This window comes from Apostichopus japonicus, chromosome 8 (genome assembly GCF_037975245.1).
Source record: "Apostichopus japonicus isolate 1M-3 chromosome 8, ASM3797524v1, whole genome shotgun sequence".
Taxonomy (NCBI): Eukaryota; Metazoa; Echinodermata; class Holothuroidea; order Aspidochirotida; family Stichopodidae; genus Apostichopus; species Apostichopus japonicus.
In genome coordinates, this window is record NC_092568.1 from 17,797,408 (window position 1) to 17,814,817 (window position 17,410).

Consider the following 17,410-nt stretch of genomic DNA (forward strand, 5'->3'; position numbering starts at 1 on the left):
AATGTCCAGCGCTGCTATATACACTGTGTTGTGGGTATTGACCGTAGCTGCATATATTGACTGTACACTAGTGTCTAATTACCGACCGTAGCAAGCTGTGTGTGTATTTTATGGGATCGATGGTGGTGTCTAACACTTCTGTTACACCTCATTCGAAACTATAGGTCAGATTACCGGCATCAGACGTTTCTTTGTGCGCGAGTCTTCACTGCCTTTAAGCTACGCTGGGCGTACGCTTCTGTTTATTGTTAACATCTTTAAAGTAAATTTATTTATATGTGGTGAGTCGAGATAACAGACATCCGATATATGATGACTTCACAGTTACCATGGGAACCCGACATCTTGAAAATCCTCTCCAAAGTTGTAACCTGCCGCCAGTGATAGAGGAGAGTGTGTCACGATAAGTGGAGACATCGTCCATAAATAGTTGAACTGGATGAATATTTGATGAATTTATAACCCCAAAAGTGAAAAGATTAATTAAATCCCTTAGTTAAACTGAAGGCTCAACACAGATGTGATCAGACCCCAGATGTTGCAAAAATCTGAGTTCTGTTTTCATGCAGACTAATACAGCTAACATATACACCTATATGAAGACAACAGGAGATGGGAGAACTAAGAATATCCTGGCAGCAGTGTGAGCTACCTTATGTCAAGTTGTGTGGAGACCATTGATTCAAATATAATATACACAAACAGACAGACACACTTACAGACAGACAGACAGACAGACAGACAGAGACCCTGAATAGAGAACAAAAGTCGGTCGTCTCACGATATTTTATAGAGAAGAATTTCTAAGAACAGTTAGTGTAGTTCTTAATAGTTCTACATAATTGCTAGACCCCCCCCCCCCCCTCTGCCATCATCAACCGAAATAGCTGACTTGACTTAACAAGTGTAATCCTTGGCTCATGATATGCTCCATCGCCATAGGCTTCCTGCAAGTAGTAAATGCCCTCCTTGTAAACATGGGGCTTGAGGGAAAGAGTGTGCCACCCCCCCCCCCTTCAGTCCTCTCCTCGCCTTCAAAGGAAACAAATTAAATAAAGCTAAAGCCATGCATACAACATGATTACATCATTTTCTGTCGCTATCATTTCATTCTTTTCTCTTATTTTATTCCTCCCTTTGTCATCTTTTTTTTTTACTGTCTTTGTATTAGTCCAAGGTGACTGGGCTGAATGTAACCACATTCAAATTGTTTGACTGTATCAAGACTATATAGTTAGACCATGATAACATGTATAGGCTATACAAGGTCTATATAACTCATGTTACAGGGTATCACACCCCGGCGGGGGATGGGGCGGGGCGGGCGTTGCAGTAAATTTCACAGCATATATCTTTGTGGTGGCGTGGTTCTACTACAATTTCAGCTTAATTTAACATTGGTTCGATTCCATGCCCAACTCCCGATTTCTAATATTTGTCAGGGTCCCTGGGTTAACTAATTAGTTAGAGCTTAAAAATGTAACATACAGTTAAAAAGTACAAGAGAAAGACAAAGATAATAAAACATCATGGTCTTGTTCATCCATAGTACATCAGAGGTTATTACCGAATAAATGTATGACAATTTGAACTCATAAATTTATGTAATGGGGAGAAGCTTCTTTGAAAACATTACAAAATGTATTTATAGGAATATTCCCGTGGCTGAAGTTGATTGATTGAAAAAAAAGCCGGACATTTTCTGCATCTGTTTATAGGTCATATCCACGTCCTCATAGCATTTTATAAAGCGACGATATTCATTTGTCAAATTTTGTGATATTTTGTTAATGCACCTGGCAACAACACAGTGAATGACCCTACCGTGACGATTGAGCTAAAAATTGTTTATGTTTCTCTTCATAATATTTTAATCATTTCTCCACAAGCGAAAAACAAAATTTGTCCAAAGAAAGTTTCAAAATGCATTATTCATTGACAGTTAAACAAATATTTCCCAAATGTATCACATTTCAAGGATAAATAAACAGGAAGAGTTTAAATACAAACTCAAAGACTTTGAAGAAACTCTACCATGATGACGTAACATACCACCTACTGTGATCCACTTGATGGAGTGTGGAATGATTTAGCCTGTCAAAATAAAGTTTACATTCAGTCAACCACATCTCTCCCGAGTTGAGTTTTTGGGAACAATATTGAGAGATGGAGTTTTCAACTAACAAAATGGAGTCCTTTTCTCCTCCATTGTCTGTCACCCGAATATTCCTTTAATTGTAATTATGCGAGAAAGGGATAATGAAAAGATAACTTGCGAGGAAGCAGATCAATAACGAGAAAATAAATTCCATAATTTGAAACAAATTTCGAACAAAATGATTTTATCAAATCATAACTTGGATCCCAATATCGATGATGCTGATATATGTATGTTTATGTTACTGTTATACTGATAACGTTTTCCACATTGAATGAGTCATGCACTATTATTGCGCCATGCAATGAATCACTTGGAATGTTTTTGACAATGTGAAAAGACAACTTGCCCGGGATGAATTTAATTTTTTTTTTGGTTAAATATGATATGATTCATAATGAATGCACAATTGAAATACTGAGCCTGATTAAAATCCATTCAAGCATGCAAAGGAGTCTGTATAATTAAAGATATAATTAAAGTAGTTTTATGCGATATAAGATAGACAACAACATTTTTATAGTGGAATTATATTATGGTCCTTTTGTTTATACTCACTGAAAGAATAGACTTCACAACAGCATGCATTATAAATAACATATATAGCCTAATTTAGCTATATCAGCTTGTACATTTAACAACATGAATGTTTATACTAATAGCCGATCATTAATAATCCAAGGCCACCGTGTCAAAGGTCACAAGCACGTACAATAGTGAAAATGTAAGGAAGCCTTCAACATCTCTTTTTAGCAAATAATGAGACAATCTGAAGATGTCGTTCTTTTCGTCTTTTCTGGTCATACTGCTACGTTTATTAAATAAGCGCGTCTTCTCCTTAATCTAATTCGATTCGGTTTTAATGTTGAAATATAATTGCTAAAGTGCCCATAGCTACAGGCAAACATCTAACATGAGTAACACTTGTCTTAAAATAACACATTGCTTCAAATCAATCGAATGATTCAAGCCTATACTTAGCTATACTCAGTTGGCCTGAGGGAAAGACATCCATTCTTGACATAATGAGATTTATTGACGCTGCTGGTTTCATAGAAGGTCCAGAATCAGTTATTTTAACTTCATGATATAGTTAAACAAGAATATAGATAAATTGTTAATATTTTGAAATTGAAGATTTTTCCCACTCATACTCTTTTAGACTTTTCTGCAAATTACAATCATTCCTATTATGTTTTGAGGTCATTCACTTTGTTACCTGCAGAATGATGACAAGGAATTCTCAGAGTATTCATTGAAAATCAAATATCATGAACGAATACAAATTATGGTTGTACGCGTGATGAAGAACCGTATAAATGTATACTAACTTGAAAACCAGCAATGATGACGTAGCCTACAAAGAAAGGAATGGTTACTACATACATGCTGTTGAAACAATGCACGCCCATCACCATGCTTCATTAGTTATGTAATGACAGGCTATAGGCATATGCTAGTAATGTAACTTTTGAAGTTGGTTTTCTTGCATCTAAAATCAAAACCCGGTGGGATCAAGCATACGTTTAATTTTACAGCATAAATATAATTTCATATATACTACCGGCCAGTCTTATCTTTCGTTCCCATTATAACTCCCCACCCATTCGCAAATCAGCACTATTTATTTACGCAATTTGGGGTGACGCAGGGAGGAGCCGTCTAATTCTAATTCGCTCTTCCTCCTCACTAAGTTTGCTGTTCATCTAGAATTTCTTTACTGAAAATCTCACTTATTTAGCGAAAGGAAAGTTTGCCAAGGACAGGACTATCCCGTCCCTTTTCCGATTACGCAAAATCTTTAAAGTTTAACGTAAGTTTAACGTAATAAAAGGCAAATCCATGTAGTTTTCAGCACCATATTACAAGTAAACACATATGTAAGACAAGGGCGGCGGAACCGGGGGTGGGGCACAGGGGGCACGTGCCCCCCACTTTTCCTCAGGTTAAAAATGTGCCCTTTTTCTACATAAAAATTGAGGTGTCTCAAGTTAGCAAGAGGCAAGGGAACCAGAATGAACACTCGGGAAGGGCCGTTTCCGGCCATCTGAGGGGTTTGTAAAACCAAAAATTTTCTTGTACGCTCCGCGCCAACCGATGGTGGCGCTCCGCTCAGATAGTCGTGCATACAACTTTGCAAATCCTGGCTACGCCCTGACTTTTAATGAACTTCTGTGGGTCAAATTAAAGCTATTTCGAGTGGAAAAAATATTAACGAGAAATAAACTCTAATTCGGATGGTTCCTACATTAGCAACTAGCATGATTTCACCTAATTTTCTCAAAAGAAAACTAATTGTTCCTTGTTTCCCAATTTGCACATTGGATATTGCAGTGCTAGTGTGCATATTTTCCTTGAGGGGGGGGGGGGGTGCAAATAAGATAATACAATGAGAGTAATAAAGGGTACTAAATATCAGGCTGCATCAGTCCAATCGAATTTCTGCAAAGTGCACTTTGATATCGGTGCCCCCCCCCCCCAGATTAAAAGTGTTTCCGCCGCCCTTGATGTAAGATATAATTGGTTAGCATACAATGCCAATTTGCGATAACTCGTTTAACTAATGTTTATACGACATGACCCCATACTAATACGGATGTCCAAGTTTTGCTCCGAGTAGGTTGGGTATACAACTTGCATATATGTAATTATGCCTGGAACACGAGTAACAAGTAAGGACTCACTATACCCTAGTCCGCGCCTCACTCACTTATCTTACCTAGTACATAATCCGGTGGGAATCTAAAGTGATGATTTCTCTCAAACTTGAGCGCACTAAGGTCAGACGGGACGTTAACAATGGCTACTTGATTCAAGACGCGCCTTTCACCAGATAATTTCACCTTAGAGCGAAGTACATCCACAGCAGACGCGTCGTCACCGAGAGCAGTCTCAGCTAAGGAACACATACCACGAAGAACATCCACAGCCCTCTGTAGGCTGTTGATATGAGCAGCCATTTCGCCCTCCTTGACCTCTCTGCGCTTGTGCAATAATGCCATCAATTCGCTCTGTTCTTTTTGTATTCGTAAGGTATATTCTTTCGCTGTTTGCTGCAAGTCCTTTTGGGCGCGGTCAGACCGACGCTGCAAATCTTTGGCAATTTGAACGGTGGCTTCTATAGCGGTAGAAAATACGCACAATTTTCTCTTGCATTCTGAAAGAACGTTTTTGATTTGTTGCCTGCCTCTTTCAGCTGCGTCTTTCATGGGGACGATACGATGGGGTGATTTAGCGTGGTCATGCTGGGAGCACTCTTCGCAAAGAGATTGTTCACATGCTTCGCAATACACGACAACAACTATTTCCTCCTCGTGATTAGGACAAAAGTTCGTTTTCTGACTTCTCTTTTCCGCCTTGTCTGCTTCGATAATATGTCTACCCGCAGCCAACCAGTCTTCTATATCCCGCATCACGTGATGACGTATCGCTTTGATCCTCCTGTGTGCGTCTGTACAATCCAGGCATAAGAATTCACAACAGTTGAGACACCTCGTTGCTGCGTTAGCTCCAGATTCACAGTTTGTACATCCGTACTGCGAATGATTACCTGCTGCAGTTACGTTCGTTGGGTGATCATCTAGTGGCTTTTGAATCGAAGTCACCAAATCCAACAAATTCGAGAAAACGAAATTATTCCTTAAATTTGACACACCCTCTTGCTCGAGGTTAGTCTCTTCTCTACAGGTTGGGCATAGCACTTTGTTCGTTCCACGTGGGGCAATTTTAAAGAGACACTCTTCACAAAATGTATGAAGACACTGTAACACTTTCGGCCGTCTGTAATTATCCAAGCATATGGTACACTCGAGAAAATCACCAATTTTTTCAAGTAGGTTAGAGGAAGCCATTTTGCTATTTTTTGTCCTGACACCGAATGATGTTGTTAGTATATTTACCTTCAGATGTACGGTGAGGGTTTTCCCTGCATGGAGCTCGTGCTGTTGTTAACCGGAAGTCCTTTAACGCTGATGATTTATACAAAGCGCTGAAGAAATAAACCAAACAGAAGAAACTGCGAAATGCACAGGTATCTTCAGTCTCATTAAATACGAACTACACGGCTTAAATCGATAGAAAACGAATCTTATGTTTGCTTATGTACCTCGTTTTCCTACAATCCAACTTTAGCTGCTGTAAGTTAAAACTGTCTTCCGTCTATACGCCTATATTATACATTGTAGCAACACTTACGTGCGTTTTGCTTCTTCAAACGCTTCCCCTTTCGTTTCATCAACATGTGATGACTATATCCGATTGAAGCAATAAAACAGTTATTACCAGCACAAAAAAAGCACAGTATCGCATAATAAACTGCATGGGCAGCACAGACAACGGTGTAACAAACACGTCTAGGCTCGTGTGTAAGACACCATGAAATCTAGATCGCAAAGAATGAATCATACACACACACGTTTTTCAGACAAAATATATGAATCCTGGTCATGCATTCATTATTCGTTAATGAAGAGAACGGATGAACCAAAATCTGCTCTCCCTATTAGTAGTGTATATCGACTCTGGTGCGTATGCAATAGTCATCCACTGCGTCTATTACACTGGCAGACACAGCCCTTTTCATTAAATTCTACGGCGGTGTGTTGGGCATTTTATGTGAACAAATTTCATTAGTACACGACGTGTGTACTGTACTGTCTGTGATAGCTCTGGTTTAGTACAAGTGTCAAGATGACTTAATTTATGCGTCGCCGCAGAGCGTGCACATGTCGAGGAGTTAACTGAGCAGGGAGCATTGATGAGTTCAAGGTTTCGATTTTACAAGGTTTACATGGCCGATTCTACACTTACATCAAAATGCTTTGTTTTTTCTTTGTGTTTCCTTTTTTTTTGGGTTTTGACCTTGGATTGGATAAGGTTCCAGCTTATCCTATACAATTGGATATGAAGTTATAACAATATTCAAATATCGGTAGTGTATTCATACTGAGAGGCATAACAATATTCAAGTAGAAAAGTGTTATTTAATTGGAAGAAAAACATTAAAAAAAAAAAAAATGTTAGTATACTTCTATGACATCACAATTGTTTGCTTCACTCACTTCTGTTGCAAAAACATGTCAACTACAAGTGCTGTTATCTCGAAAACGGGTCAAATATGACTTGACTGCAACCTTCAGCAGGATGCTTAGAAGGGGCTCTTTTCATCATCTGTCAAATGTAACATTTTCTCTGGACTGTCTTTTTTCAATCTTCGACCTATTCTCTGAGTATGCGTGCCCTGTACTTAGGAATTTAGATCGATCCACCAGTAATTTAGTTCACCAATGGGCAACCTTGTTCATATCGCGGACCGGATTACGAATCCGATGCTGTTCGCCGTGGGTCAAACCATCTACAGACCCTCTTTCTTGAATTGGTTCCAATTGTCTCCCCTTCCCCCCCCCCCCCCCCCCGATATGATATTTATTTAGTAGCAAGTGCGACAAAGATAGGAGACATGTTCCGGACCAGTCACTACATCGCTAACGTTTAAAACTAAGATCGAATGGGGTTTGGTAAAACTTAGTTGACATCGAAGGCTAGATGGAGAACCCCAGGGCCGGAACTATTTCTCATGCATTGCGCCGCGGGCTAGATCGCAATATTGTTGACCAGGCCCTTGCGCACCGGGTGAAACCACTCCAGAGAATGCCCATGGTTGGTTTAGTTTTTCTTCAGGATGAAACAAAACCGTGGATAAAAGATTTAACAAATATCAAATTTATTTACAAGCTAGGAGAGTAAAGTTTTTTTGTTTATTTCTTCTGAACTGGACAATATTTTTCAGACCCTGCAATTCTATTGACCTTAGTAATGGCAACAACCACTTGTCAGCCTTGTACACTGGTCATATATCTCATACTCCCATGACCCATGACATATCATAAACCCCTTTCCATCCAATTTTGACATGCATGAGAACTATACATAATGTATAGACTTATATAGAATTAACCAGTTCAAACACCGATGAAACCTTACATATCTATTAAATTGTTCAAAAAAAAAGCTAGAAAGTCGCATTATGGTCACTCATGCTCAAAATTTCAACAAGCATTTAAACTGCCACTCATGCTAATGCGGTATAGTTATAACCACACGTCCTGAGACATTATTTGTCTATAGTTTAGATCTACTTGATATCTGGGAATAATTTGGAGCACTATAGAACCTAAAGGAAAGCACATTTGATAACTTATAACAATCTTTACTGTGCTAAACTTTAGCACTCATACATGATGTTTAAAATATTTCACATATCGGTAGTATACTACCGATATGTGAAATATGGCTGGTGGCAAGAAGACACATATATAGTCTTATTTATTTTGTAATACTGTTACCATATATGGTAACAGTATTACAAAATAAATAAGACTATATATGTGTCTTCTTGCCACCAGCCATATCCCAAACACAAAGTTTTATGGAGAAAGAGCCTTCATCTCTGCTGCACCTCATCTCTGGAACAATCTACCATCTTCAATTCGCAATGCACCATCGGTTGACTGTTTTAAGCGTCTCTTAAAAACTCATTTATTCCCAACTTTTACGGTGATTTGACTTGCATATTTGTGTACTTGTATTAAGCACTTTGAGGCCTTTGCATAAAGCGCTCTATAAATATTTGCTTATTATTATTAATATATAACAACGCATTAGTGTGTCATTAGTGTGCATTTAGTTGCCACTCTAATGCGGTAGATATAACCACACGTCCTGAGATATTTATTTGTCTAGTTTAGCACTTATCTGGGAATAATTTGCAGCACTATTGAACTGCAAGGAGATCGCTTTTGATAACTTCTAACAATTTGTACTGTGCTACAATTTAGGTCTAATACTAATAATCTTTAATTTATTCCACATAGCGGTAGTATGGTAACAGTATTACAAAATAAATAAGACTTATAGTGTCAGTGCAGCTCATTCAGTTTGTTCAATATTTAAAAAAATAACCAAACTTTGACGGTAATTGATGTACTGCAGTGGCGTGTTAACCACACACAAGGGGTACAGGTGGGGTAGGGGCTTATTAGGGCTGTGACCATATCTCCATCCCCTTACCGAAATCCCAGATATGGCTTTATATCTGGTTTATTCTGGCCATATCAAGCCTTTATCTGGCCATATAAAGCCAGATATAACTGGATATAGAGTCAATCCAGATATACAGTTTAAGTTTTATCTGGCTTGGATATGGATTCAATAAAATTTAACCAGATATAAAAATTTATATGGGACATAAAAAATTTCATTTTATATCAAGTTATATCTGCCCAATTTGTTATCTGCATGACCAGATATAAATTCCAGATCTGGCCCAGATTGAAATTCCAGATCTGGTCCAGATCTGGATTTTTATATCTGGCCCAGATCTGGGATTTCGGTAAGGGTCGTCAGTCAGTCAGTCGAGGAGGGGGGGGGGGAGGTGGCTTCTTACATCCATTCAGTCAAGGAAGAATTAGACCACTACTCCGGGATGTGATGCATCAACACCTAATTATAGACCTAACTTGTATAGTCTAAATATGCCTCAGATTGCAACATTTTTCATACTTACTTAGCTTTTAATCATTCCTGGGCGAGTACCCAAAACCTCTTTACACGGGAGTCGGCTTCAACGACACCATCGCCATCCCACCACCACATAGCTCCTCGGTCCCTTGTTAAAGTTATGTATTCCCTTTCATAAATGTTCTTGTCTATACTATAAACATCAGTTAAGGATTTAAAAAACAAACTGAGACTTTTTGTTTCATACTTTCCGCAGTTTAATATAAAAATATCAATTTTCTTGAAATTTAGGATTAGGGTGTTACTATATAAGGTTGATAAACTAAACAAGGCATAGTAACTCTAGGCCTAGTACGAAAGGTCTACACACTGTTGAAAATTCGGCCGATTATTAGTATACGAAAAGGGGAAAATTCGTTTTATTACCTGGCATTCTTTTTAATAATGGAAATGATCCATTTGGATCATCCAGCACTGCTGTGGAAATTGTAACACTTTTTAAGAGATATTATAACTCCATGCAACTTTACAGCCTGTTTTCATCAACAATATGTATTCCCATATGGCTTGTAAGCAGCTCTGTAGACTCACTATTGGACCAATGAGCTGTTGGATGACAGGCTGTGGGAAGTCATGTAAGCTTCAACAGTTTAACGAAATAACGTAATATGCAAGTAGTGTAAATTACTGATACTACGTGGGCAAGTTCCGTGAAAGTTTAGTGAAAGCCTGTTGCATGTTGAACCTAACCAACTTAGCTTAAATTTCCTTTGTGATGACCAGTCCATATAAACCTGTTGACATCAGGGATTTATCAGGTAATTTATTGGATCTGGAGAATTCAGTAAACTTACGTTGTTACTTAGTAGATAACGTTATCAACTGTGACAGTGTGAGTGTATTACTAGAACTATTTCCAAGTTAGTGTTGATACTCTGATAAGAATAGATACCGACACAAAAAGCCTAACGCTAACCGTACCGTACTCTCTCACTATGTGTTATTGTTTGGCCTCACAATTATAGTATTATGCTACTCTCTGTCCTAAAAATTATTTTCCGTCAATGCATAGCAGTGTTATGTTACACCCTTGTTGTACAGGAAGTGGTGAACTTGTGTGTCTCACCAGCAAAATGACGTTCAAGATGCAGAACACAAAAGAGTGGTCTACAGTATGTATGTAGTGTGTTAGTCTGTTACTGTAGTGTTTGTGTGACAATGATAAGCCTAGATACCCTCAGAAGTCAGAAAGCTGTCCTGTAGCTTGTTTTAGCGTCAGCCATATCAGATGTCTTTACTTAAATCGTTTGGCTATGGTTAGGTTATCTGGGGTTTTAGATGAAAGAAATGTAGGAGTATGATGGAGGTGCATAACACAGTCAAAGGGAGAGTAATGTCATAAAGCCTTTAATGGGAGGGGTAAGAGAGAGGGCCGGAAGGATGAATTGGTGGAAGGGGTAGTATACTTGCTCTTTCAAGTACTTTTCTTATATGTGGTATCAGCCAAGCCTAATTCAGTCTCTTCAATTTAATTGTTCCATTTAGTAATCAGTATACTTGTTTCTCTTTTATCAGAGGAATCAGACTAGTCTTTAATCCCACAAGGCATGGAAGCTCAGCTCGCTGCATACAGAGCCCGTAAAGCCAAAGAGAAAGCAGCAGCAGCTCAAGGCTCTTGGCTGTCAGCATTCCGACGAAGGCCAGCCTCTCAGACATCGAAAGTTAATAGGGTAATGAACCTCTAAATTTGTTCTGCAAAGTACAAGAGCATCTACCAATGAAATTCATGCATAAATATATTACTCTAATCCAATTCAGAAATCAACCCATCTCACACCCACCCCCCCCCCTCCACCCCATCTTTTGTGGATTATTTTATTAATTTTAATTGGCATTATTGAGACACCTTTCATTGGCACTGTTCAATAACCATGACTTGTTATTTGAGGGAGGGGTAGGGGTTGGTGTTTTCCTTCAGAAAAGTTATGGCATCCAACATCAATTCTTTCGCTGAAATTCCCCCTGTCCCTTCCTCATGCCATTTCCCCCTCCCCCCTACTTTAACTGATGAAGTCATCATCTGCCATATTTCTGGAACATTGCAGTAACAATTTAGGATGCATTCCCTATTCTGTTATGCTTGTTTCAGAATTGCCTTCCGTTGTGACTCTATATTCACATTCCTTTTAATGTACTCTGTATCTGCACATAGCACCATTTAAAGTGAACTTTAAAGTTTGGAATTTCCTCATATCCTCCTACCATCCCAATTTTGGTCTCTTTTCTTCAAGGGTGACATTTGTGATGGCTATGATGTTATATTTATTTTCTTCAGCAGATTATAAGTGTTAGTATAACATAAGGAACCCACAGCAAATTTCCATCATTTACCTTAAGTTAAGTGACTGCTAAAAGTTAAGCGACTGCTAAATGTTAAGCGACTGCTAAAAGCACTGATATTTGTGTTATGTAGTAGTATGTAAAATTTGTCTCACATCCTTTTTTCTTACAGAGCTTCCCAGAAAGACTGGACAATACAGCAAGTACTGAAAGTGACGATGAAGGACACAAAGTTCATCCAGAAATGGACTGCTTAAACGCAGACCAATCCTATTTCAGTGTCGACAGACTACTAAAACTGCTTCTATGGTTATGTTTGCTCGGAGCATTTGTATTTTTAGGACTGGGAGGTGTTTTCATCCTCGTTTCCATATTTGTTGTGATTTATTTATCCATGGGATCCAAGAAGAGGGAGAAAGGTGAGCTGAGTGCTTACTCAGTTTTTAATCCCAACTGCGAAAGATTACAAGGACAACTGACAGCGGAACAATTCGAAAGGGAACTCAAATACGGATCGGGAGGGATGTGAAGAAGCTGAAACAACTCCTCATTAACTCTGTTTAGTCTGCTGTTATACACTTATGAAGCGGCTGGTTGCATTGGCAGTGTGACGTCTCTGGTTGTGCAACTGCTCAAAGTACACTTGGGTACGGACGTTAGTGCTAGCTTGTTGATTACAACGACAACTGACAGCAGAACAATTCGAATGGGAAGTGGGAACTCAAATACGGATCGGGAGGGATGTGAAGAAGCTGAAACCTCCTCATTAACTCTGTTTAGTCTGCTGATGTACACTTATGAAGCAGCTGGTTGCATTGGCATTGTGTCACGTCTCTGGTTGTGCAACTGCTCAAAGTACACTTGGGTACTACAAACATTAATGCTACTGTAGCTTGTTGCACTTATGTCACAACTGATGGTTAACAATAGACACAAGCTGTCATTTTTCATGAGAAAATCATCAACATACAGAGTAGGCTTACAAAATGTTTCCATTGTGATGGACCTAATGCTACTTCTGCTTTAAATTATAGAATCGGGCTGAAGAATGGTTTCTTTAACTGGTTGAGTATAATTTGCACTTTTCGTCACAAGCAGAAGTACTTAATATAGTGTTAGTATAGTGTTGGTATCAAACATTTCACTAGGTACTTGAGGGCATCTGGTGGAAAGGGAAATAGGAGTACCTATGTGTAGTGTTAGTGACAAACACAACCAGCTGCTTTAATGTAGGATGGACTGAATTCTCATTTTGCAGTGCTGTGTTGTATTGCATTTATTAACATTATAAAAAGGAGTTCCTTTCTAAACACACAAGACTAAAAACAAAACAAAATGTTTATGTTGATGAAACTGTCAGTCCTTTCAGACATAGAAATCAAGATGGCAGACTTGTAGAACAAGTACAACAGCATGAATACGAGTACAAGTAGAGTTCCCTTGATACAATCATGAGAACAAACAAGGCTACACTAGTGTCTACACTACATTCCAAATTGTCCATGAGAATGAGTATAGGCAACACACCCATAGAATATGAGTACAGACTTTCTTCAAGTCTGTAGGTCAATATTTTTTTTTTTCAATTTTAGACAACATTGTTTTAAATTGCAGAAATTGCAAGCATGACAAGGATCTTTTTCCCTACTGGGGAATGGGTAAGGGGTGAAAGTGGGGGGAATATTTTCTCGCGAGAGGGGAAGCTTGTTGTGCGCCAGTGGAAGCTTTGCGCCAGCTATAAGAGAGGATGGTAAAGATAAGAATTTAAGTGCAATTCACTATATTTGTTCCAGTTTTTTTCTACTAACCACAACCAGAAGACCATAGGTCTTAAAGAAGTTTCTTATTCAAATGTACAACTTTACTGTATACTACAGTCAGATTATACCTAATTTTCGAAGCAATAAAATTATTAAATTTATGATATTGTTCGGTTTCTTTTATTCTATTCAATAGTAAAATGTCAAACATAACAGTTTTGGGTTAAATCTGAAATGAGAATGACCTTCTCTACCGAGTTTTTTTAATTTTAATTAAGCCTTCGCAAACAATATTTATAGTTTAATCAGTATTCATTGCCTTTTATACTGTTCATGCATAAGTTATATATTTTTGGTAATATTATGCTCAAAATAGTACTAAGGAAGAAGATGGCCAATGAAGGCCAAAGGTGGTCATTATGAAACAACTAGAAATAACGTAACGCTGTAGTATTCTTACGAAACAACTCTTCTGGCGAAGGTACCTGATTGAATCACCATCATGCACAGTTAGTTTAGATCAGGTTACACACGTTTTGTTACTGTCGCTAGGATGGTATTAATAGTGAGCTGTCCTAGCTCATGTTCGCTCTATTGTCAGGAGTATGTCATTATTGTCATACTTATAAACCTGCCTCTACCGCCAGGGAAATATCCATTGTAAACAGCTAGGAAGGATTCGTGGAAGCTGGAATGGGCCCTGTAGGCTTCTAGAGCCCTGGTCTTTCTTCTCCAGGGGGAGGAAGCTTGTTGATCTATTGAAGTATTATTCAAGTGGCACCTCTCACCAGGGATCTGCTACTGTACCCTGCTATCACCGTGATATCAATTTGCGCGTTGAAATCCTTCCAATCTTTTCTCTCTCTTGCTGTAAGTCATGTCTCATTCTCCTGTATCTTCTTTTGACTGATGACTGGTATATAGGTCTACCATTCAGTTATCACCTGTAACACCAAACAAACAAAACTGAATATGCATACGTTCGTTCCGTCGATCTTTCGTTCCATTCAATGTTTCATTAAGGCTTCTTCTGGCAAAACATTCGTTCTTTTATTCATTCAATGTTTCACAAAGGCTTTTTCTGTCAAACCATGAAACCTGTCCTGATATATTTACATATTATGATACGTATCCTTGGACTGCACATGTACGTACTACAAACTTGACTGAGGATGGGTGAAATACGTATATGACTGGTCTGTTGGTGGAAAAATTAGTCAGTCAGGGCCGAGGATGGTTTAGCGGGAGGGGGTTAGGAAAGGAGAGGAGAGAAGAGGTGAGTGTATTTAAGACATGGTTATCTAATTTGGCCATTCAAGTGACTGGCCTGTTGGCGGGTGCAATAAATTAATAAGGAACGGGGATGGTTGAGGTCGGTTGAGTTGGGGGTTAGGGAAGAGGAGGGATGAGGAAAGGAGAGAGGGAGGAGGGGGGGGGGTAGCTTTGAAGATATAGCTTCTAATTTGACCATTCAACTCGAGGTCTATGAATAATACGATGAAGATGAAAACCCACATGGTAGCGTTTTTGGTTTCGATGATAATCGTAACCTATGCATTCATGATGGCGTATGTGTGCGTGTGTGTGTCGCCTCGCTTGTAAGCACGATATTTCAAGAAGGAAAGCTTAGACCAATCTAATATTTGGTGTACATGAGAACCACATTGAGTAGAAAAAACGCTATTGTTTTGTGGGGAGGTCAAAGGTCATTTGAAGTTACCAGGGGCCGAATAGTGAAAACCTTGTGAACACGATATCTCAATGAAGTAAGCTTGGATGAAGGAGATGGACCACATTTAGAAGCAAAAGCCTTTAGTTTTTTTGTGGAGGTCAAAGGTCATTTTGGGTCACTGGGGGCACTCACCGAGCCGTGAACATCAGTTCAAGCTTTAAAGAGCATTTCATAGATCTATAGTGTCGAATATCTTGGAAAGTTGGAACAGCTATAGAAGACATTATTAGCACGCAAACATTTCTTAGACGGCAGCATATCATAAGTAACTTCTATGTCGTCTTCAATAATATTTCCCTCACAAAAAAAGATGATGCAACGGCTACGTCCTTCCGCTTACTCAGTAAAGTATGTTTGCTTGAACTAGGGAGGAGGCTGCTACCGTTCGAATAGTTACGTGTACGTTAATCTTTATGCTCAAACGTACTTACAGCGTTAATGCTCGTAAAATCTTACGAGATGGTTACCAGAAAGTCAGAAGAGAGAACATCATGCCGTCACGCTGTGATGCCTCAGTGATGTAATCATGTTGGTGATCATGGCATCTCTTCATCATTCTTTATCAGACTCCCGAAGGAGCTGACAGGATAATAAAATCCCCTCTGATAACATTAGGTAATCGGTTGACGGCGTTGATATAAGGTTTGCAGTACCTTTTACAATTAGTTGTAAAACTTAAGCATCACTGTACCCTGAGTACGCATTTAGTACAATTGTCAGTAAACCTTAGCAATATTTAGCAAAAATTAATGTAAAATATTCATTTTCTAGCTCAAGAGATATAGCGTTTTTCTGTGATTGCTCATAAACTATGTTTCATTGCTAAAAGTCACGGTACAACCTCCTTATGAATATGTATATATTTCAGGAAAACACCTACCTTTTTTTATATCGTTTTATGTCCTGAATATCAAGTGAGACAATTAAATGTAGGTATGTATGTATGTAGTTTAGATCCTCCTGCAAGCAGGAACTCGCGAAGGAGCCATTATTGGCTTATCAAAGCCGCAAGCTGACAGAAGTCAGTCTCTTGCATGCATATTTAACGTCCATGATTATGAATTGTCAATTGTCAACAACTCTGTAACTGGACGACATACGTTCATTTTGGAGTCACTCGAACTCGGGACCTTATGATTGAAAGGCACCGGCGAGCCGTTGTTGATGCTCAAACACCTTTGTTGATGTTGATGTCTCTAAAACAAAAGAAATGATCATCGACTTAAGACAGAAGGGAAGGTTGATATGATTAAAATAAATCTCAAATTTTGAATGGAAGCATTACCTATAAAGTATAATGCCCTGCTGTGGTAAAACCGTTAATATTGAACATTATTGATGTATTGTGATTGCTTATCTTATGTCTGAAAGGACTGACAGTTTCATAAACATAAACATTTTGTTTTTCTCTTGTGTGTTTAGAAAGGAACTCCTTTCTATAATGTTAATAAATGCAATACAACACAGCACTGCAAAATGAGAATTCAATTAAACTTTTGTGCGAACGTACAATACTCCAATTGGGGCATGGTATCTTTATGCATTCATATCACATTGTTTTGGAACAATCTTGAACTCTTAAGTATTATTTCGACCCAAGAATAACCAGGCTGGCGTGGTGGCCTGAACGGTAGGAAGACAGCACTGCACGTCGGTGTTTGTTGTCAGGCTGTGTGAATCGCGCCGATCGGATGACAGACACTGCTTTGTTTACAATGGCATCGCCAAGGTGGAATTTTTATATGGGCCTAGGATCCCAATTCCATATCCTCCATCAGTTCGCAAAAGCATCCGGGAGATTACGTTGAGAGTCCGGCCTTCGGGCCAGAAGTGAGCCAGCTGACTTGCAATGGAGGGCTCACGTCGATTTCGGACTGGGTTGATATTCAACGTCAGTGGCGT

At 38.8% G+C, this 17,410-nt stretch overlaps 2 protein-coding genes across 3 annotated transcripts; one reads left to right on the plus strand and one right to left on the minus strand.

Moving 5' to 3' along the window:
- Positions 1–1,517: 1,517 nt before the first annotated feature.
- LOC139970864 (E3 ubiquitin-protein ligase TRIM56-like) lies at positions 1,518–6,783 on the minus strand. The gene has a single exon (XM_071976912.1). It carries the CDS (start codon positions 6,007–6,009, stop codon positions 4,861–4,863), a length of 1,149 nt encoding a protein of 382 aa, XP_071833013.1. The 5' UTR covers positions 6,010–6,783; the 3' UTR covers positions 1,518–4,860.
- Positions 6,784–10,333: 3,550 nt separating this feature from the next.
- On the plus strand, positions 10,334–13,937 carry LOC139970865 (SAYSvFN domain-containing protein 1-like). 2 transcript variants are annotated; one of them, XM_071976913.1, is made up of 3 exons: positions 10,334–10,494; positions 11,252–11,406; positions 12,189–13,937. In XM_071976913.1, exons 2-3 carry the CDS (start codon positions 11,284–11,286, stop codon positions 12,543–12,545), a joined length of 480 nt encoding a protein of 159 aa, XP_071833014.1. In that variant the 5' UTR covers positions 10,334–10,494; positions 11,252–11,283; the 3' UTR covers positions 12,546–13,937. The 2 variants fall into 2 exon arrangements, with proteins under 2 accessions (XP_071833014.1, XP_071833015.1); XM_071976914.1 differs by having other exon boundaries at positions 10,336–10,568.
- Positions 13,938–17,410: the final 3,473 nt, after the last annotated feature.

What these genes read in the sequence shown, in the direction of transcription:
- LOC139970864 (XM_071976912.1), bottom strand. Translation starts at nt 6,009, where the DNA reads ATGGCTTCCTCTAACCTACTTGAAAAAATTGGTGATTTTCTCGAGTGT.
- LOC139970865 (XM_071976913.1), top strand. Translation starts at nt 11,284, where the DNA reads ATGGAAGCTCAGCTCGCTGCATACAGAGCCCGTAAAGCCAAAGAGAAA. An exon ending in AGACATCGAAAGTTAATAGG is followed by an intron (nt 11,407 to 12,188) that starts GTAATGAACCTC and finishes TTTTTCTTACAG; the next exon opens with AGCTTCCCAGAAAGACTGGA.